This window comes from Vitis vinifera, chromosome 19 (assembly GCF_030704535.1).
Source record: "Vitis vinifera cultivar Pinot Noir 40024 chromosome 19, ASM3070453v1".
NCBI classification, from domain to species: Eukaryota; Viridiplantae; Streptophyta; class Magnoliopsida; order Vitales; family Vitaceae; genus Vitis; species Vitis vinifera.
The window spans coordinates 13,641,369-13,664,369 of NC_081823.1; the positions used below are offsets into that span (position 1 = coordinate 13,641,369).

The 23,001-nt window shown below is 34.7% G+C and overlaps 2 protein-coding genes across 2 annotated transcripts in view; both read left to right on the forward strand.

The window, feature by feature from the left end:
- The first annotated feature begins 671 nt into the window (after window positions 1–671).
- Window positions 672–23,001, forward strand: part of LOC100258661 (cytochrome P450 CYP72A219) — a 41,586-nt gene continuing 19,256 nt past the window's right edge. Inside the window, 3 exon segments of the mRNA XM_059735350.1 lie at window positions 672–1,045; window positions 2,086–2,303; window positions 2,613–2,857. Of these exon segments, the coding sequence (XP_059591333.1) occupies window positions 775–1,045; window positions 2,086–2,303; window positions 2,613–2,857 (734 nt within the window). The 5' untranslated portion in view covers window positions 672–774.
- On the forward strand, window positions 2,864–4,971 carry LOC132253415 (cytochrome P450 72A397-like). The gene is made up of 2 exons (XM_059735351.1): window positions 2,864–3,833; window positions 4,409–4,971. Exons 1-2 carry the CDS (start codon window positions 3,474–3,476, stop codon window positions 4,829–4,831), a joined length of 783 nt encoding a protein of 260 aa, XP_059591334.1. The 5' UTR covers window positions 2,864–3,473; the 3' UTR covers window positions 4,832–4,971.

The following is a 23,001-nucleotide window of genomic DNA, read 5'->3' on the forward strand; positions in this document are numbered from 1 at the left end:
TTTATTTCTGATTTTATTTTCCTAGTTTGTGTTTCACATGCCACCTTGAGGAGGGATATTGGAGATATAAAGATATTTGACTCTGCCTAAATTGAAATAAGGAGATATTTGACTTTTCCTAAACAATATAGAGGATGGAGATCTTTCTTGGTAGAATCTGATTTATTACTTTTTATTGTATATAAGATTATTTCTATTTTTGTATATAAGGCTAAGTATCTTTTAAAAATATATAAAAAAAAGTATTTTCTCAATTCTTGTCAAAACTCAAAAAACATGATTTTAAGGTCACGGGCTAGGTTTATTGATCTATATTTTGGTTTTGTTTTATATTTTTATTTCTGATTTTTTTTTTTTTTCCAGTTTGTGGTTCAAAATAGCCTTTGTGGCACAATTGCTAATAAGCAATGACGTTAGCAAAGATGGTGATACTTTGAAAAAGTTTGGAATATTATGAACTATTGAGAAGTTGAAAAGCTAATTACATTAATTGATAGGAACGATTGAAGATTTTAAAATGATAAAACGTGAGTCTAACACTTGTTCTCAGTGAAATATTATAAATCACTGAGAAGTTGAAAAGCTAACATCGATAGGGACTTTAAAACGATTGAAGACTTTAAAACGATCACACTTGTTCTTATCTTGAGGAAAAAATAGTGTCTTATATACTTTAATTCCTGGCCAATGAATCCGATAGGATAAGAAGTGATAGGGGTATTAATCTAAATTGATTTTCTCAACTGTGAAGCAATTCACAGATCGCTCCTGGAAATGAAGCTTAGCTCAGTTGCAGTTTCCTTTGCTTTTATTACTCTCCTCATATTTGCATGGAGGTTATTGAATTGGGTGTGGTTGAGACCAAAGAAGCTAGAGAGATGCCTTAGGAAGCAAGGTCTGACTGGAAATTCCTACAGGTTGTTGCATGGGGATTTTAGAGAGATGTCGAGGATGAATAACGAAGCAAATTCCGGACCCATCAGCTTCTCTGATGATATTGTGAAGCGAGTTCTACCATTTTTTAATCATTCCATCCAGAAATATGGTATGAAAATTAACTTCTCTTTATCATTGCACTAAAATATTTGTGGAATTTTCCCCAATGGATGTTGGTTTTCTGGTCTTTTTTTTTTATTAGTTGTTTTTCCTGTCCTTTCTTTTTCTTCTCTAAGAAGTTATAGCCAAATGGAATTTCAATGGTACTTCAAATTTCCTTTTTCTACTTAGGAGTGTAACTTTTAAGGTTTATTTGATTAAAAATAATCAAGTAATCCCAAATTTATAAAAAAAGTCCTCATTTAAAAAAGACTCATTTTATATATATATATATATAAAATACTTACTATTTTTCTTTTCAGTCTAAAAAATGACTCATTTTTTTATAAAAATATACTCGGGAAAAACCTGTTTTTATACACTCCTAAAAAATTATAAAATACAAATTTCAAACAGTTATTTAAAAATAATTAACATTTCATGTACTTTTTTTTATATATCAAATTTACTACCTTTTAACGATATAAGTATTATCTTTTATCATTTTAGGTACTATCTTTGACTAATATAAAAAAAAATTATTTTATAATTATTTTTATATAGTGTGAAAACTCACTTTTTTAAATATACTTGTTGTTTTTCTTATAAAAATAACATTCTTTTTTTTTTCTTTTAAATTTACCAAAAAAAATTATAAAAATATTAAGAGATGTTTATATAAAAAAATAACTAATTTTTTAGTTGAAATATGAAAGGGGCTAGATTTACAAATTTAGGATTATTTTATTCTTTTTAATTGTGCCATTCAATTTTTTTATAAGCTATATGTAGGTATATATTGGATTATTTACTTTGTAAGTTGTTTAATCGTTGGGAATTGTGAATAGCTTTTAAATTTTTATGCTAATTGTTTCTCATCTTTTCAAATTTTGCATGAACTTTTGACTTTTGATAATTAATCAAATCATTATAATTTTCTTTAGATATTTGAGCTTCTTCAATTAGATAGCCTTGCATTTGCCTGCTTGACTACCCAGGTCCTTTAGATCCTTTCTAACCATTATCCAACAATGGGCATTAAAAATGCAGGTAAAAATAGTTTTACATGGTTGGGCCCAAAACCAGTAGTAAATATTATGGAGCCTGAGCTGATAAGGGATGTTCTCTTAAAGCACAATGTCTTTCAAAAACCACCGCCGCACCCTCTCGGCAAGCTGCTGGCTACTGGTGTTGTTGCATTGGAAGGTGAACAATGGACTAAACGTAGAAAGATCATAAACCCAGCTTTCCATCTAGAGAAGTTGAAGGTAATTTTATCATGCTTATTTTCCCATTCTTTCTTTATGTTTAATTTTAGAAATTGTGAGAGCAGAATAAATACATTAAAGGATGGATATGGTTAACTTTTTGAGGCAATATTTATTTGGTTATGCAGCCAGACCCCAACTTGTTGCCTGGTTTCTCTGCATAGCCCTCTTCTTATAGGAAAGAAAATAAATTTCCGAATGTTCCATAATTTAGTAGACATATTCACAATTTTACTGCCTCTTGTAATCTTTTTTCTTATGCATGATAAATTTTTTCTAAATTTATTAATTGTGTTTGAATTTGTATAGCACATGGTATCGGCATTCCAATTGAGTTGTAGTGATATGGTCAATAAATGGGAGAAGAAGCTCTCCATGGACGACTCATGTGAATTGGACATTTGGCCCTATCTTCAAATTTTGACGGGAGATGTTATTTCAAGAACAGCATTTGGTAGTAGCTACGAGGAAGGAAGAAGGATATTCCAACTCCAGAAAGAGCAAGCACATCTTGTAGCCCAGGTTACTCAGTCAGTTTATGTTCCAGGATGGAGGTAGGCAAAAAATATTTCAAGGAATTAATCTGAACCTCAGTACTAATACCCATATGCTATATCTTTCACAGTATCACCAACAACAACAACAACAACAATAATAATAATAATAATAAAAATAAAAATGAAGAAGAAGAACAAGGGTTTGATCCAGCATGGGACAAAAGCAAGAATAAAATTAACAACTGTTATAACATTTAAGAACTATAAAATGTTTCATTTATTTTGTTAATATGGCTCTCAACTAATATTTGTTTATCTTCTAAAATGGAAGTTTTCCAATTTTTGGCTTTCTATTTTAAGAAATTTCATTTTGTTCAAATTAAAGAATGTAGCTGTCTTGAAAACAAAAATCAACTTCAAGTATCCCCTTTTCTTTTATTGGCAGAACATCTTAGCAAGATGAATGGTGAAATACTACTATAAAATATATGTAGACCAAATGGACAATTAATGTCTGGATAGTCTCATCTTTGGAACACCATGGATATTCCGAGAAATTGATCAAGTACAAAGTCATGGATGAAATTGCATTAGTTGCTTCCTGTATTTTATTGATCTTCATTTACTTGGATTACTTCCAAGCAGGTTTTTCCCAACAAAGATAAACAGGAGAATGAGGCAAATTAGAAATGAAGTCAATGCATTGTTGAAGGGTATCATTGAGAAAAGAGAGAAGGCAATGAAAGTTGGCGAAACTGCTAATCATGATTTATTAGGTCTGCTAATGGAATCCAACTACAGAGAAATGCAAGAAAATGATGAGAGGAAGAATGTTGGAATGAGCATCAAAGATGTCATTGAGGAGTGTAAGCTATTCTACTTTGCCGGCCAAGAGACTACCTCAGTTTTACTTCTGTGGACAATGGTTCTATTAAGCAAGCATTCAAACTGGCAAGCTCGTGCAAGGGAAGAGGTTTTACAAGTTTTTGGTAATAAAAAACCAGATGGCGATGGCTTAAATCACCTCAAAATTGTGAGTACCAATCCAATATATATTCAATATAGTAACTATCTCTTCTTGAAAATAATATATTACTCTTTTTCTTTTTTTCAATCTTAAGACAAAATATGTTTTGTTTCTGTATCCTTTTTTCTTTAATTGAAAGCTATATGCAGATACTTGGTAGCCCCAATGGAATTTTTCTTTCCTCATCTACATGCACAACGCATCAGCAGTGGCCACTTGACTTTAATGAAGAAGGGGGGACAGACTATTCTTTTCTTTGTGTGAATTTTTTATTTGCTTGTTAGGTTGTTATAAGTGTGGTGAAAACTTTATGCAAATACTTAGTATCAATCATTTACAAGACCGAAGATAATCTTGATATTAAACTCAAGGCTACAATATATATTCAAGGGGTTCTTAGTTTGTATTGACCAGTTACTGTATGGTCCTATGTACATGAAAGTATCTGTCATGAAAAAAGTCAAACAATCTCTTTCATGACTATATTAAAAAAATTCCTTCATAGTTTGATGTATGCTTATTAGTGATCTAGTGTATTTCAATAATGAATTCTCATGATAAAAATATTTTCTATATTGCAGGTTACAATGATTTTTCATGAGGTCCTTAGGTTATATCCACCAGCATCCATGCTCATACGAACTGTTTTTGCCGACAGCCAAGTGGGAGGATTGTATTTATCAGATGGAGTGCTGATCGCTTTGCCAATCCTCCTAATTCACCACAATCATGAAATTTGGGGAGAGGATGCAAAGGAATTCAACCCGGGAAGATTTTCAGAAGGAGTTTCTAAGGCAGCAAAGACCCAAGTTTCATTTTTTCCATTTGGTTATGGTCCTCGGATATGCGTTGGACAAAATTTTGCAATGATGGAAGCGAAAATGGCTTTGGCAATGATCTTACAACGTTTCTCATTTGACCTTTCCCCATCCTATGCTCATGCACCTAGTAGCCTTTTAATGCAACCCCAACATGGTGCACACCTGATTTTACATGGACTTTAGCATCAGAGTTCTTGTTATCAGTAACAGTTAGCAAGAGCTTTAAACCTAGATAATGTTGAATTTAAAATGCCCACACTCCCTTTCACTTGAAATATGTGCTCTATAAAGTCAATATATTAATAAGATTCTCTTTTTGTATATATGTCATTGTGGGTTTGCTTTCTGATATTGATGAAAGCTTTGTTTATTATGTTCTATATATAAATGATCATTTTATAAGGAGATGAATTTGGAGAATGGACATGCTTTAAAATTAGTTGTGATGGGTTACTATGCATGTTGTGATATCTACAAAGAAACTACCATTCCAATAATAAAAGAAATATTCTCATTTGTTCTTATCTTGATAGAGTGGTGTCTCATTCACTAAAATTGAATGGTAGAGTACTCTTACGGAATTTTATAGGTATTTGTAAAGAAGTTCGTACTAAATTGGGTCACAAGGTAATACAATTTTGGAGTTACTGCCACTAAGAAGTTATCTGCTTAAACTTGATTCAAATCCATGTCATGACAAATTATAAATGTCAGGGGCCCGGTCCACCCCCTATTTTTATTGGATCTACAATTTTATCATTCTCCTAGAGTTTTAGACAACTTCAGAATGTTAAACACAACCTTAAAGAACCCTTTGGGTGAGCTTTCATATTCTTGGAGCAGCTTGATGTGCTTGCAGTAGCTTGACATGCTTGAGCAGTTTGACATGATTACTATGATCCCATATTGGAACCTTATAAAGAGAGGAACCGCTCCTAGTACCTATAAAAAGAGGGCCTTGTAATTTATTGTTGATAAGTGATTGTATAGAGAAGTTTCTATTGTTATTTCACTTGATTTCTTCAAGTGTTGTATTCTTATTAGCTTCTAGTTTCACTTCTGCAGCCAGCCAAACTCACTGGGATGCTCAGAGTTTTGAGGTACCCAAGCACTACATGGATTTTTATGAGACATCTTGGTCTATCATAAGTGCTGGACGTGTTAGAAAAACTTGAAAAAAAAAATCATTGATAATAAAGTGTTCACTATTGATCTTGACGTGTGGATAAATGATTTCATAATCAAGAAGTATTCACATTTGCAAAACTCTCCACAAGCTTACATGCATGCCCTTTTAGCTTTGTGCTACAGATTTAGAATTTTGAGAGAAGCAAAGAAAGAGAAATGAAGAATATCTTTTAACAATTGAAGTTAAAATCATGATGCACTTTCATCTATTTATAGGAATAACAATAAATTATAACATTTTATCAACTTTTGTAACTTTACAAAGGCTATTGATGACTTTACACATATTCTAACATTACAATTTGTTTGTGAATTTATAACCTTTATAACTTCACAATTTATTTGTAACTTTACAACTTTTGTTTCTATCTTCATAATTGATTGTAAATTTAAAACTTTTGTAAATTCACATGTTATTGGTGTCCTTACATCTATCTTTGTTACCTTACATTAATTCATATTGTTGATTTACTACCTTTTATAATGTTATAATTCATTATTCATTACAATATTTTAATTTCTAAAGTAAATGTCTATGATTAATTAACTTATTTGTATGTTATGAACTCTTTATATTTCAAAGTTAATTATCTCTTCTCAATAAGTTAAGGTGAGGACATATGATATGGGACCTTTGTGGGATCTTTACACCCTTAGTAAGTTTGTTATGTTTGTTTCAAATAAATTTATTAATTATAATTATATTTAAAACATATTATAATTTCACCCAAATCATAGGAGATATATAAGTCAACTCCCTAGTTTTGAATTTACATCCTAAGGTTTTGAATGTTAGGATAGAGCCCTTAAAAACTTGACATGATATAATAAATTTGGAATTCATTACTTATTTAATGATGTTCCAATTTCACTTTTATCTATCCTTATTCCATGTATTATACTTTTCTTACCTACATATTTTGCATTGTATGTGACTTAGGTGCATTAGGAGTTACATAGAAGATCTAAGTCATGGGTTCCCTGCAAATAGATGAATTGTTCAGAGTCGATTCATGGGCTTAGGTAACCCATTAGAGGTTATAGTGCACCACCTCCTAATTAGAGAGATGACTGGTCTTGGCTATTGGGATGGGTTTCTCATGGTGAGTGCACTAGTGTGTATTGTTGCATATTGGACAGGACTTATGGTGAGTTATAACTTAAGGTTATTGAGAAAATAAAGGTTAATCTTAAATGAGAAAAACACCAAAGAGGGGGTTGAATTGGGTTTTTTTTTTAAATCTTTTTAAACACAACAAGTTTAAGCACAAGAGAGGCAAATATAAAGAGATAGAGTTAGATAAATCAAACTCATATTTTATAGTGGTTCAACACTCCCTTGTCCACATCCACTCTCCTCAAGCTCCTAACCGAGTGAGGGTTCTACTAACTTGAAGTTCCAACCAAGCTTCTAATCACCCTTACACTTAGATTTCGGTTCCAATGGGCTCTTACACAATCTCTTCAAGTTTCAACTCACTTGAAGGCTTTAACACTCAATCAACAAGAATAAATCTCTCAACCTAGGTCAACAATAGCTCAAATACAACTTAAGGCTAGGATGAATCACAAAGGTGCTCTAAAGGATATGCAAATGGGAATTTAATGCACCAAGAAAAGAAATGAGAACTTTTAGGCAAGAACAACTAGGTAGACAAATAAATGCAGGTGTACTCTTGCTCATAAATGAAGTGGAGCTCTCTATTTATAGGTTTCTAACCTCGGGAGCCAAGAAAACCAAAAAATCAGCCTCAATCGGTCGAGTTAGAGGTCGATCGATTCACTAGCCTTTAGAGCACTTAATGCTTGGCAGGTGACCTTTACCTTCAACCAGACCTCGATTGGAGGTCGACCAGGAAGGCAATATACCTCGACCAAGAAGGAAAGTCTATTGGAAGGGAGAGAGTGCTTTTTGCACTCCTTGACTGGACCTTGATCGGGAAGAGGTAACCGATCAACCGGTACCCCTAGCCGGTTGGCCAATGTCTTGACCGGTTCACAATTTTTGGCCCGAAAACCTATCTTTTGTTGGTTTTTTCTCTTCTAACACTTAGGCAAGGTCTTTATGTAAAGTTATATGTCAATTTTGAAGTAATTTACCTAAGGTTCATTTGATAAAACTCGATTTTGATGAAACTGTAACCTTAAAGAATAAACCAAGTTTTTAAAAGATGCATGAAATTATATGTAAAACCTAAGTGCACCCATGCATTCATTTTACATATGTTTTCTATGATTAAAAGTCTTCCAAAGGTCTTGATTTTGCATCCATTTGGTTCTTTGATGAATTTCCAAATTAATACCTGAAATTCTTTATAATTCAAATCAATTTGTAACTTAACCATGATTTGTTATCATCAAAACCTGGTTAGGAGAACCCTTGGGCTAACAATCTCCCCCTTTTTTTTTATGATGATAAACCTTGGTTATCTAGGAGAAAAAGAATCTCCCCATCAAACCAATCATGGGTCAACAATCAAAATTTACGAAGTTAAAAACTAAGATGATCAAAACATGCTAGAGAAAATTTGCAATAAGAAACAATGTAAGTCATGAAACATATAGGCATATCATATATAAGTCAAATGTATCACAATCCAATACGTACGATCCAAGTGATGATATGACAATGTAAGTACAATGATATGCATGTAAGTCTCCTATAGTCTCCTAGATCCTAAAATATCTCTCCCTTTTGGTAATATAAAAAAGGAACAAAGGGGGTCTCTACGAAATCAAGGCTAAGGAGGTGGAAGTGGAAACACAGAGTGCAGGTAAACCATCATCTCCTCATGCTGACTCTCCAGGCGATCTTCAATGCGCTCAATCCTCTACTAGAGATGCTCAAATTGTGAGGTGAAGCCAGCCTGGTGTTGATCCATGCGATCCTCAAACCTCTATTGGAAATGCTCAAACTGAGAAGTGAAGTCAGCTTGATACTGATCCATGCGATCCTCCATGGAGTAGAACCGAGTATCATTGACTATAGCAAACTCCTCCATGCAAGTGTTTAGAGAGCTAATATAAGCAGATAAATCTATCCAAGGAGCATGGTCAGGACCGAGAGGTGCCTGAGGAGGTGGTATCTCAATGTGAGGAGGCTCAATAAATGACGGATGAGTAGATGGTCCCACTGTATAAGTTGGCTCAAACATCATCAACTTAGAGAAGGCAGCCTCAAACCGAACACCCTCTGATTGAAGTGCAGGAATGTTAAGCTTGGGATCCCTCTGCTAAAAGCCACTCTAAGGGTCTACTCCACCCTCCATGTCTCATATCTCAACCTTCTCCTCAACTTTAGGATGTGCTTGTCCTTGTCCCCGAGCTTGTGTAGGTGATCTATCTGCTTTCCTAACCCAAGAACCATTGGGGGCCTTCTCCAACTTCATCTATCCCATGGACTGATCATCATAAGTATCAAGCGTTGGGGGCCTCAAAGTCTATCTCTTTACTTAAGTCAATGCCAGCATCCTTAAACACTTTGGTGAGGAAGTGGCCATAGGGGAGTACGCGGGCCATGCTCTTGCAACATGAGATCATGTGCATCATCATCAAGTACCCCAAGTGGATCCGTCTACCAATCAGAATAGAGTCAGTGAGAAATGCTTCATAATAAGAGACCTTATCTTGGTGCCGCCCCATGGTAGAATGATAGAATATATCATATGGTGCAACACTCTACTGATTACGGTCAAGCTGTGAGCCTAGGGTTTGCCCATCCCTTAGGCATTTGGAAGGCCACAAATCCTCTTAATGGCCTCTCTAGGCTCAAATCCTGGTACAATGGGCCAAATCTTGGACTTGTACACTCTGAGTCCAATCGGAGCAATATTGAAAATGCGGTAGATACTCTCCGGGTATAGACGAATATTGACTCCTCTGACGGTAGATATGATAGGGGGCACCCAAACCATAAGTCGCCCTTGAATAAAATGCTCACACCAAAGTAGGAAAAATTGGCTCCAAGACAATCACCACGGGCAACCAACCCATCCTAGTGAAAATGGCCTCGAATCCAAAATGTTAAAGTTGGAGAAAATTAATATTTCTTCCTGGAACTATTTGTCTCTGAGCAAAGTGTTGCTTGTACCGTTGGTAGTCCTCCATGGAACAGAACAAGGCGGTGTCAAACCTAGCCTTTTGGTGTGCCTTGGTTGAGACGACTCAACTGGGTGCTTGCCCTATGCCTTAGAGGCAGCCAACTCTCGTCTCTCAGCCATGATAAAGAGTGAAACAATGAAGAAGGGGCTGGTAGAGAGAGAAATGCTCACAACTAAAACCTTAGGCATGCAAAAATGGAGAGGAATTTGACTATGATGCACGGGAAGAAGATAAGGTGGCCCAAATCCGAAACCCTAACCTCCAAACTTCCCAAAAATCCAATCCAAAGCCTTCAATATGTTGCAATGACCTCAAAAATCACTCATTGAAACGGTAGAGCTCTTAAAGAATTATAGGAAACTAGTGAGAAAATGAACTGTGGGAGTCCCTTTAAAACCCTAATCCCGACGAACCGGTCGATCGTCTGGTCAACGCGGTCAACATTTGACTTTTCAATTTTTACGTATTTTCTCATTTTGTGATCCTTCTCTTGCCCTTTTTAGTTGAAATCCACAAATTTTTATGCCCAATGCCAAAGGAATTTTGATTTTTGGTCGAAATTTGACCATTGTCTAAGTATATATCTATATGATGCATATGACATGGAATTCATGCAATCAAAAGGTATATTCATCAAGAATTCAGTAATTCATCATTAGATCATAAAGAAATCACCCCTAGCTATCTTCTAATATCAACAAATTGTTCTTCACTTAGAGGTTTTGTAAAGATATTGGCAAGTTGATCTTTTGTACTTACAAATTCAAGTGTTATGTCACCCTTTTGTGTATGATCTCTAAGAAAATGATGTCTAATATCTATACTCTTAGTCCTAGAGTGTTGCACGAGATTTTTTTATATACTTATGGCACTAGTATTATCACATTTAATAGGAACATGTTCAAAAGATAAATCAAAATCACTAAGTGTTTGTTTCATCCAAAGGATTTGTGTACAACAAAAATCGGTTGCTTTGTATTCGGCTTCCGCTGTTGATAAAACTACCTAATTTTGCTTCTTACTATGCCATGAGACAAGTGAGCGTCCTAAGAAATGACAAGTGCCACTGGTGCTTTTTCTTTCAACCCTACAACCGACAAAATTGACATCCGAAAATCCAATTAATTCAAAATTATCACTCTTAGGATACCATAAGCCTATGTCCATTATCCCTTTCAAATATTTAAGGATTCTTTTTACGACACTTAAGTGAGATTCTTTAGGACAAGATTGAAATCTAGTACACAAGCATACACTATACATAATGTTGGGTCTACTAACGGTTAAATATAGAACAGAACCTATCAGGCCTCTATACATAGTAGAGTCAATGGATTTACCTTTCTCATCCTTATCAAGCTTGATGGATGAGCTCATTGGAGTCTTCATTGTTTTGGCTTCTTCCATGTTGAACCTTTTGAGAAGATCTCTTATATAATTTGCTTGATTGATGAAGTTTCCTTCCTTTAGTTGCTTGATTTGAAGTCCAAGGAAGAAGTTGAGCTATCCCATCATGCTCATTTCAAACTCACTATGCATGCACTTAGAAAATTCTCCACAAAGAGAGACATTAATAGCACCAAAAATGATATCATCAACATATATTTGAACTAAGAGCATATCTTTTTTTTTTTTGGTTTTTATGAAAAGAATTGTGTCAATTTTTCCCATTTTAAAACCTTTTTTAAAAGAAATTTACTCAATCTTTCATACCATGCTCTAGGTGTTATTTCAAACCATAAAGTGCCTTTTTAAGTTTAAAAACATGGTTAGGAAAGTTAAAACTTTGAAAATCGGGCGGTTGTTCATCATTTACTTCTTTATATATAAAACCATTTAAAAAAACACTTGTTACATTCATTTGATATAAAACAAAGTCTTTAAAACATGCAAAGGCAAGTAACATCCTAATGGCTTCCAACCTAGCTACAGGGGCAAAGGTTTCTTTATAATTTATCCCTTCTTCTTGATTAAAACCTTGGGCTACCAATCTTTCTTTATTTCTAACAATTATGCCATTTTCATCCATTTTATTTCTAAAGACCTATCTAGTTCCAATAACACTTTGATTTGAAGGTCTTGGTACTAATTCCCATACTTCACTTCTTTCAAATTGATTTAACTCTTCTTGCATAGCAATCATCCAATTTTCATCATCTAAAGCATCATTTATATTTTTAGGCTCAATTTGAGAGATAAAAGCTAGATTATTGCAAATGTTTCTAAGAGAGGATCTATTTCTTACCCCACTAGATGGACTACCTATAATTTGATCTTGTGGGTGATTGATGAAAAACTTCCATTCTTTAGGAAGGTCTTGGCTTGATTCACCTTTCACTTGTTGAGAAGGGGGTAGTGCCAATGGTGATTCTTCTTTCTTGGGATCCTCTCCATTTTCTTCTTGTTACCTTCTATCTTCAATTTGTAATCTTCCCATGAAGGTTTCCAAACCTAAATCATCATCAAAACTCTCTCTTTCTTGGTGAGAATTGTTAGATTCATAAAAAATAACATGGATGGACTCCTCTACAACCATGGTTCTTCTGTTAAAAACTCTAAAAGCTTTACTTGAAGTTGAGTAACCAAGGAAAATTCTAACATCCAATTTTGCATCAAATTTTCCAAGATTGTCTTTGGTGTTTAATATAAAACATTTGCATCCAAAGACTTTGAAATAACTAATGTTGGGTTTCTTGTTTTTACAAAGCTCATAGGAGTTTTCTTAAGAATGGGCCTCAATAATATTCTATTTAAAACATAACAAGAAGTGTTAACCGCTTCAGCCCAAAAATATTTTGGTAAGTTGTTTTCATTTAGCATGGTTCTTGCCATCTCTTAAAGAGTTCTATTTTTCCTTTCAACTACCCCATTTTGTTGAGGAGTTCTAGGAGCTGAAAAATTGTGGTCAATTCTATGCTCATTGTAATATTCTTTAAAATTAATCTTTTTGAATTCTCTCCCATGATCACTTCCTATACAAGTAATTGCAAAACCTTTTTCATTTTGAACCTTGTTGCAAAACTTTGAAAACTCATAAAAGACTTCATTCTTTTGAATTAAAAACATGACCCATGTGTATCTAGAGAAGTCATCCACAATAACATATGCATAAGATTTTCCTCTAAGACTTCGTGTCCTAGAGGGACCAATAAATCCATATGCAACAACTCAAGTGGCCTAGATGTGGAAACGAAGTTTTTGTTTTTAAAAGAGTTTTTGATTTTTTTTCCCACTTGACACACTTCACAAACTTTATCGTTTTGAAAATTTATTTTGGGAAGGCCTCTAACAAGTTCATCTTTGTTGAGTTGGAAAATGAACTCCATATTAGCATGTCCCAACCTCCTATGCCACAACCAACTTTTAATCATGCATGCTTGAAAATCATCTATCATGGCCATCATATTTTGACATATTTATAGCATAAACATTATCACTATGGACCCTCACCCGATCCACCAACCGGCGCGACTCATTATTTTAAAGGTGAAAGGGAAAGTTGGTTTTCGAGTTTTGAAAAATTTGTCCTAGTGAGGAACAGTTTTTTTTGGAGTCTCCACTTACTTTTTATTTTTATTTTTAAATGGGGAAAATTTAAGTAAGAACAAAAACCCCAGCATGACTCCAGTAAGGAAAAAGTGGTCTGCGAAAACTAGATTCTGGGTCCGGGGATCAGGTTACCTATCGAGATGTACCTCATGCGAGGTAGCACCCCTCTAGGCTCGGAACTCGGTCTCTACTAATGAACTGGTATATGGGAGCATATGGGTCAAAGATCAAACAAACCTTGGGCTAAACAAATGACATGAATCACATAGACCCGCCTAGTATTTAGCATGCACATACACTCAAAAAGTCAAAGTCAGAGTGCATACCTGAGGTCCCTAGCCAAGCGCTACATAAGAGGTCAGTTAATAAGCTCAAATTCACAACAAATATACATAGCAATCATGCACCAAGCATTCATGTGAATTTCATTATCCAAAGCCAAAGTGCATACCTGTGGTCCCCAGCCATGCGTTGCAAGGAAAAGGTGAGGCAAGTAATACAAGCATACAACATGAACTCTCGATCAAACATCAAATATCATACCCACAAGGGAGGGAAGTAGGTTGAAATGAAATAAATGGTTTGCTTTCTTTTGCACACATCCCTCTAAATTCCATCAAACCAAACCATGCTCGCTTAACCCACATTCTTCCCATCCACGAATTGGGCTCACATGACATCTAGCCAAACTGAAATCTGACCCTAAAGGTGGCCTACAAGTGCCTTGGAGCCTAAGGGCTCAAGCCACAACAAAAATGGGAGTCAAAGCATGCTAAAACTGGGGTTACCCAGTAGAACCTGTTGAACCGGTTCCCAAATGGTTCAACTGATTGAGAAAAATTCTGAAACTTTACCAACAAATTTCTCAGAGAATAAGGAATCCAAAAAAAAAAAAAACGGCGCTCAATTCCGAGCCTAGATGAGGGAGAAATGGCCAAAACAATGCAACGTGTTTATTAAACAAGGCTGCCTAGCTGGACCTGTTGAACCGGTTCCCAGCTAGTTCAACTGATTGAGAAAAATTCTGAAACTTTAACAGCAGATTCCTCAAAGAATAAGGAATCCAAAAAAAAAAAACAACGCTTAATTCCGAGCCCAAATGAGGGAGAAACGACCAAAACAATGCAACGTGTTTATTAAACGGGCCTGCCTAGGGGGACCTGTTGAACCGATTCCCCTCTGGTCCAACCGATTGATAAAAATTTTGAAACTTTAACAGCAGATTCCTCAAAGAATAAGGAATAAAAAAAAATGGCTCTCAATTCTGAGCTTGGATGAGGGAGAACTGGCCAAAACAATGCAACGTGTTTATTAAATGGGGCTGTCTAGCTGGACCTGTTGAACCGGTTCCCAACTGGTTAAAAATCTTTGTGCTAGCTCAGGGGTTGTGAACGTAGATCGATCAAAGGTGGACTTCTTACGAACCTCAGTACTTGCTTCGACGATCGGTTGTTTCCCTTTGTTGTCGGTGCATGGTGCTCCCTCCGAGGTCTTCTGTTTGTTGTCACTAGGTCGTTGTGGGTCGGAGCTCTTTCCTTTGGTCTCATGCATCTTTGCTACCTCCATTCTCCTCCATTTGCTATTGGTGGAGGATGGTTCGGCCTGTGCTCATTTTGGAGCCATGAATATTTGGATTGGGCTTCAGGTATTGTGTGAGGATGAAGAAGAAGAAGGAAGTGGAAGACAGACGGGTTAAGGGTTAGAAGTTGGGTTTGAATATTGGTCGACCTTCCTATTATATGGAAAAACATCTAGTTTATCAACTCATAAAATTTAATTAAATTAATGTCTTACATAGATGAAACATTATATTTGCTACAATATTAATTTAATATTTTCCATATGAACTCATTTAACTTATAATGGATTATATGAATAAATCTTTTGATATACCTTAATTAAATTAATTGAGGTTATTTGTACAAAATTTATATTAAAGACAATAAAATATGAGAACTTAATTTAATTAAATCGGATTAATTAACTAACCTTTCTGATATGTAGGATATAGTATGATGATTTTAATAATATATAGTGAACTTAATATATTAAAATTTAAATTAACTAACATATACTATAATAGGGGCTTTAAAATTAATTATGGTTGTATGACAAACAGTTTGAATAAGTAGGATATAGCATGATAAGTGAAATAAATTAATGAAACTGAATTTATTTAAAATTGCCATAAGTAGGATATCGTAACATAGCTCATTTAAGTAATTAAATTTAATTAACTAACCTTTCTCATATCTACGATATATTATGAAGCCTTAATTACAAATAAAGCACGTTAATTGATGAAAATCTATACTAAGTAGGAAATGGTATGAAAACATGCTTACAACAAATAGGGTAAACAACATTAAGAAATGTCAATATTATCAATTAAGTCCATATCTCCACTTTATATTTTGTAAAGTTATACATATATCCATTTGAAATGGGTCTAAACAATATCCACATTAGGTCGACTTTCCCTCTTGCTTATAAATGTTATATTTAATGGCACCTAAAAAATGATGCAGAAAAGGTGACTTTCAACCACCAAGTGTACCATTGTGGTGGTTGGTTTTCTACATGTGGCAACCTATTAAAATATGTAATAAACTCCATGAACCAACCACATAGATATGTTAGTATATATTTGGAAGGGAACATATTCTAAGGAGGTTGGAGAGTGAACGAGGTCTGCTATATGTTGGAGCATAGGTTACAAAAAACATTTAGAAGACAAATCTTCAGGTCAAGCTGCATCACACTTGCACTTTCCATTTTCACGGTACGATCCTTAACTCAATAAAGATTTGCTAAACAAATCCATAATATATTTTTTAAGCTGAATGCCCTCAACTTTCAAATGGATGGGGAAAATATTCCCAAAACCTAATGCTGATTTTTAAATGGTATCTAATGATGTTAAAAAGTTTGGATTTTGATTGTCTATAGTAATATGCATCAGTTAACTGTTTAATAAGTGTATAATGGTTGAATAATTTCTCTACCGGTTGATTTTTTTCTCAACCAGCCTAATTGTTTCTTCAACCAATAAACATTGCAAAGTGGTCACATGTTGAAAATAAAGACCAATAGGTCGACCATATTGAAAACGATCGAATTGTTGATGGCAACCTGTACTAACAAATTCGAGAATGGATGTCATTAAGCCCAAAGATAACCTTCGACAAAGTGTTTTCATCAATCGGGTTTAGTAGACATAATTTAACAATTAGGATTCTGATCAACTAAGAAAAGGTACAACTATATATTTGACAATATTGAGCTCCCATACAGCTAAACAAGGTGAGAGAAACAAGCTGAAAATCTACAAGGACGGGCAAGTTCAATTTGAAAGGATTGGATGGATTTTAATGAGATTGGATTTAGGAAATGCATCTGGTTGACTTTAGATGTATAGAAAGTTAATGTAGAGGCTTTTCAGATGAAGGCAAGAATACCAAAAGGGAGCTCTCAATAATGTTCCTATGGGCTTTCCCCAATCAAACATGATTCCAACACAATGGCATTATTATCTCATATTGAATAAAAGTTGACATTGATTTTTTTATATATATAAATGATTGATATTGTCTTTAAAAATCACACTATCATCAAAATTAGAGTGTAATACCTATTCAACTGACTTAAAAGGAGAGAATCTACCTTAAGAAATGTGTGTGATTGACTCCCAAAATGGGGTAATTTTTGAATAATTTTGGAAGCGTACCCAAAATCCTCCATGCTTTTAGATAGTATTATATAAAGATGATTTTTCAAGTTTTTAAAGAATGTGCATGACTGCTATTAATTATTGTGCCTGCCAAACTCCTTGAATATGGCAACTAAGCTTAATGATGAAAAACTTTTTAACATAGTATGGCTAAGGTTACAGATTTACTTGATGGTTCCCAAACAAAAAATGGTAGAGCTCACATGTTGGCTAAACTAGGAAACACAAATGTACCTTCATCTTCAGACTTGTAACATTCCCAAATTACTTATTATGAAAAATTAATAGGATATATAATAATATAACAAATGTCTTTATAGAAACTCCACACCGGCATCTCCACTATAAATTTTGAATGATCACTTATCAGGCTTCTCTAAAAATATTCAACAATGACAACAATCACTATTAAGTTTCCCTAAAAATTAACAAGAATCAAAACAGTGTACAAGCATTAAAAGTAGGACAACATTCTAACGTCCTGATAAGGAATGAAGGCCTTAATTAAACGAACAACGAAAACATAAAATTAGCTTTATCCATGTTAAATGGGACCGGTTGATACATTTTCTCAATCGGTAGACATTGCCAATTTTTTTTATGCAGCACCAAAATCGCTAGTGTCTACCGGTAGGAAAAAAAGTGCATTTAGTTAATTTGTAGGTCGACCACTTTCTTCCACATTATACTAGCTTAGAGCAAGGCAAGAGAATATATTCCTTTTACGAGGAACAATACAATTGAACCTCTTTTCTTTTTAGCTACTCAAGAGCAACAACACAGTCCCCTTCCACCAAAAAGTTGGACAATCCCAAATCTTGTTCTTTGCACAAGGACCTCCAAAAGCACTACAACCTTAGCCTCAACATCAAAACCATCACTTGCAAGTTTAAAATATGTTGTAATATGCTATCATTACTAAATCTTGATGATCTTGAATCACTCCATCAATCCTAAGTTACCCTAAAAATATCCATCAAAGTTCAATTTAACTATTCCTTCACTTGGTCATCAAAGTTCAATTTAAATTCTGTTGCATTTGTCCAGAGATGTCAAATGTCGATCATTGGGTAACGCCATCTTTTGATGGTATTGGTGTCACATTTGCATTTTCAGAAGTTCTTCCCCTTACATAATGATTTTTAATTGATATATAATGATTTTAAAAAGTTTGGCTTTTGATTGTCTATAGCACATTGTTACTATTTTGCAAAAGATGACTTTTTAAATTTGAAATCATGGGGAAATTAACACGTGTGCAGTGTACACCGATTGAATAATTTCTCATCGGGTTGAATTTTTTCCAAAGTCAAGAATGGATGACGAAGTCGAATTTGGTTTATCTTCAAGTATGCAATCAATTGATATGAAAGTGATAGGATAATTTGTTAAGGCATTATTGGAACAATTTTTTTTACGTTATTTATGAAATGTAGCTAATGCAATCTGTGAAGGAGAAAACAATCAAGCGGGAGTTTGAAGTGAAAGAGGAGGACGTTGTCAATTACGATGCATATACTAGTGGCACTTACCAGCTGGGTGGAAACGTTTTGAAAGAGAAGGTGTTGAAGGGTATTTCAGTTGAAGAAGTATACAAATTGCAATTCGATTGCATAGATGAGGCTGAAACATTTTACAACATATTAGCAAAAGTAACCGGATTTAGTATTCGAAAAGATGATTGAAGCGAGATAAGAATGGAGATATAATATCTCGAAAATGGGTGTGTTCTAGAGAAGGACATCGAGTGACAAAGTTTATTGAAAATGACAAGCGACGGCGTGAGCTATGATCATTGACTAGAGTTAGATGTGAAGCTGCATTTCGATAGGCTTGAATAGAAAAGATGGAAAGTGGATTGTAAAGGAATTTATAGGAGAACATAATCATAATTTGGTCAATGCTATCAGCACACAATTCCTTCGGTCTCATCGAACAGAAAGTAATCCAGATAAGGCACAAGTTGATGTTTTGCGTAAAGTAGGTGTTAAAACCACACAAATTATGGAATATATGGTCAAACAATCAGGGGAAAATCAGCACGTTGGTTTCACACAAAAAGATATGTACAATCACATTGATACAGAGCGTAGAATTGAAATTAAAGACGGTGATGCGGAAGCCGTGTTAGCTTACTTGTGTGGAAAGGCATTAATCGATTCTTCATTTTTTTTTATAAATTCGACGTCGATGAAGAAAGTCGACTAGCAAACTTGTTTAAGGCTAATTCAACTACTCAAATGGATTGTGCGTGTTTTGGAGATGTCCTAGCATTTGATACAATGTATAGGGAAAATGCCTATAAAAGGCCTCTAGTAGTGTTGGTTGGTGTTAATCATCACCACCAATGTGGTATTTTGTAGTGTGTTATTGATAGATGAAAGTGTTGGTACATATTAATGGGTGTTGGAGACATTTCTTATTGCAATGATGAATAAGAAACCCATATCCGTAGTAACTGAATGGATAAATCTATGCGTAAGGCAATTAAAAAAGTATTACCCGATGCGTGTCATCGTCTGTGTTCATGGCATTTGCAACGAAATGCATTCACGAATGTGCATATTAAGGACTTCACAAGCATCTTTGCAAGGTGCATGTTCATGCGTGGGAATGCGGAAGAATTTGAAAAGGTTTGGCATGAAATGATTGAAAATTTGGGTCTTAATGAGAATCGTTGGGTCACCGAGATTTATGGGAAACGTAAAAGATGGGCTGAGGCGTATTTATGTGGAAATTTCTTTGCAGGGATGAGAAACACATAAAGGTGTGAGATTTTGAATGCATATTTAAATAGATTCTTAAAAATTCGTTTGCGACTTTATGAGTTTGTACAACAATTTGATAGGGCGATATTGAGAATATGGCAAAATGAGGCAAAGACGGAGTTTGAGTTGAACAATTCTTCACCCGTGCTTTCAACCAAGCTATCCATACTTGAAAATCATGCCACGAAAGAATCCTTCCTTAAATTTCGGGAGGAGATGAAAAATGTAGAGTTATTCTTTGTGGTAGGCCTTGTAAGTGATGATTCAATGCGGGCATACACATTATCTAAGTTTAGACACCTGAACTTAAAATGGGAAATCCAATTTTGCCCAAATATTGTAACATTAAAATGCTCATGCATGATGTTTGAGTCAATTGGCATCCCTTGTTGCCACATGGTTATTGTTATGAAGGTGGAGCATTTGGAAGAGATTCCTCATTCATGTATTTTGAAGAGGTGGACAAAGTTAGCAAAGATGTATACAAGATCAACACCAACGAATGAGACGGATAAAGACATGGATCGGTTTGTACGATATGGTTCATTGAGTTTGATGTGCAACAAGCTCTCCTACTATGCATCTGATACGTCATCTTCATTTCTAGAAGCGAAAAATGAAATAGAAAATTTGACGGTGAGAATAGAGGAATTGTATAACAGTAATTTGAAAGGGAAGAAAGTAGCGGCAGATGGAGCCATAAGTCCTAACCAAGTTCGTGATCCAAATATTGTGAAGACTAAAGGAAATCCAGGTAAACTTGCAACTAATTTTCAGAAGGGAAGACAATGTAGTCGTTGTAAAAGAGTGGGTCACACAATTCAAACGTGTACAAAAGCTAGAATCCCTCAAACTGGTCATCAGCATGATATGGTATGTCAGATTGAATAAGGAATTGCCACAAAGATGAACTTGTTTAGCTATACTTACATAAATAACTAACATAATTGTTTTCATGGCATTATGAGTACATAGTAGGAAAGTAATTTGTTTTCCTAATGTGACATTCAAATGGAAATGATGCCTTCAACAAATTCATCAGATGACATGTTTGCAACCTTACCTGTATGTACAATTGCCTTGTTATATAAGAACACAAGCATTGATAACATCTAATTCAACAATAATTGACAACACTTATTAATTGAAAAATGCAGGGAATACGAGGAGAGCATTTGTCGAATGACCGATCTGACATATAAATAGATTATGGTGAATTTGGCAATGTAATCTTGGGAATAAAAAAAGACTTTTGACATGAATTTGAACTTTGCATTATTTAATGATTTGGTTGAAGTGATTACTACCAAAAAGTGCTATTTTGTAGACCTAATTATAATGGTTTTAAGCACCATTGAGTAGTAATCATATTCATTTAACTCAATTAATTCATTAAGGTCCTTAGTAATTGGTTTTAACCATTTTGTGGCAAGTTTACATGTTTTTATCAACTTATGAATCAATTCAAGCATGCCAAATGATGGAGGAGCTACATGGACAAGTTATGGCAAAGCTTTTGGAAGCTCAAATTCATGAAGAACCAAGCTTTGGAGCTCCATAGCCCTTTGCCAAAGTCGTTCAAAGTATGCAAGGAGAGAAGCAAAGTGAAGAGAAGCAAAGAGGACAGCAGCTGCAGTCTTATTTCACACTTTTGGAGCACTTCCCGAAGTCTATTTTTTACATGCTATATACCATTTCAAATCTCTGGAAGTCAAGAATCCAACGCTTTAAACCGTGTACGATTTGGAGCTGAAATGAGGAAGATATGGCCTTCGGAAGCCAACTGCTCCAGGTTATGCGAAAATTTCGCATAACACCTTCAAAATTCGCATAACCCATGCGTGTTGCGAATTTTCCTCTGCTTTTGCCGACTCCACTTTAGATATTTTCCTTTGTATTTTGTGATGTAATTTCCTTTCTTATCCTTGTAACTAACCAATCACAAGCTTTTGCTTTTGTAAAGACTATATAAGGGGTGGAAATCACCTCTTGGAATATATAGAAGATACATTACGTTTTACACTTAAAATATATACGGAGCTCTCTCGTTTCTCTTTTCTCTTCCCCATTTCTATTTTCTTGGAATCCAAACAGCCTCTAAGGGCTTTTCCTCAGAGGATGATTGGCTAAAACTTTTAGTTTCTCAAAGTATGGATGTTATGTGATGGCTTGGATGCAATCCCATGGAAATTTCTCGCACCCGGAAGGTAAGGTAGTCGTTTTTCATTAAAGGTTCATTAATGCAAAGTTTGGTTTTTATTTCCTTTGGACAACTTCCAACGGCCAATACTTGATAAGCTTTTGGATTTCTATCCATTAGTTATCTCCTACGAGCTATTGGAAGGTGAGGTTTTCAATTCCAAGTTTTGCATTAATCCGTTAGAACCAATTTCAATGGCCATTGAAAGGTGAGTTTATCACTTGGAATGACTTTGAGTTGTCAATATTTGGTAAGCTTTTGGCTTTAGACCATTAGTTATCTCTTACGAGCCATTCAAAGGAAGTCTAAGGTGAATAACCATTGATGAAATTCACTACCATCTGTTTTGCCATTTTAAAGGATTAAAACTTGATTTGCTAAATCCATACCGGTTCGGGAAGGAAGCAAGCATCACCATAGTTGCAACCCCAACGCGAGGAGCCTATCCTGAGATTTCCAATTTGCATAAGAGCCAGAGCATAGCTATCCTATCTTTGACATTTGATTCGACTCATGGTAGCTTAGCTTTAAAGGCGTATCAACAAAATTTATACCTTAAATACTATTACTAAAGTAGCCAAGCTACTATAGCATAGTGGTTCTAGGATCGTTCACTGGGAAGGGTTTTCACAAACACTAGTGATATTCAAATTAGGAAAATAGGTGATTTTCTTATGGATGTTAGCTTTAAAAGAAGATGTAAATGTTTTAGAAATATTTAAACTAATTTAAGCTAACACTAAAGACTAAAATGAAAGGGTGTAAAAACAAGTTTCTCAAAGATAGGATAGCTATGCTTTGGCTCTTATGCAAATTG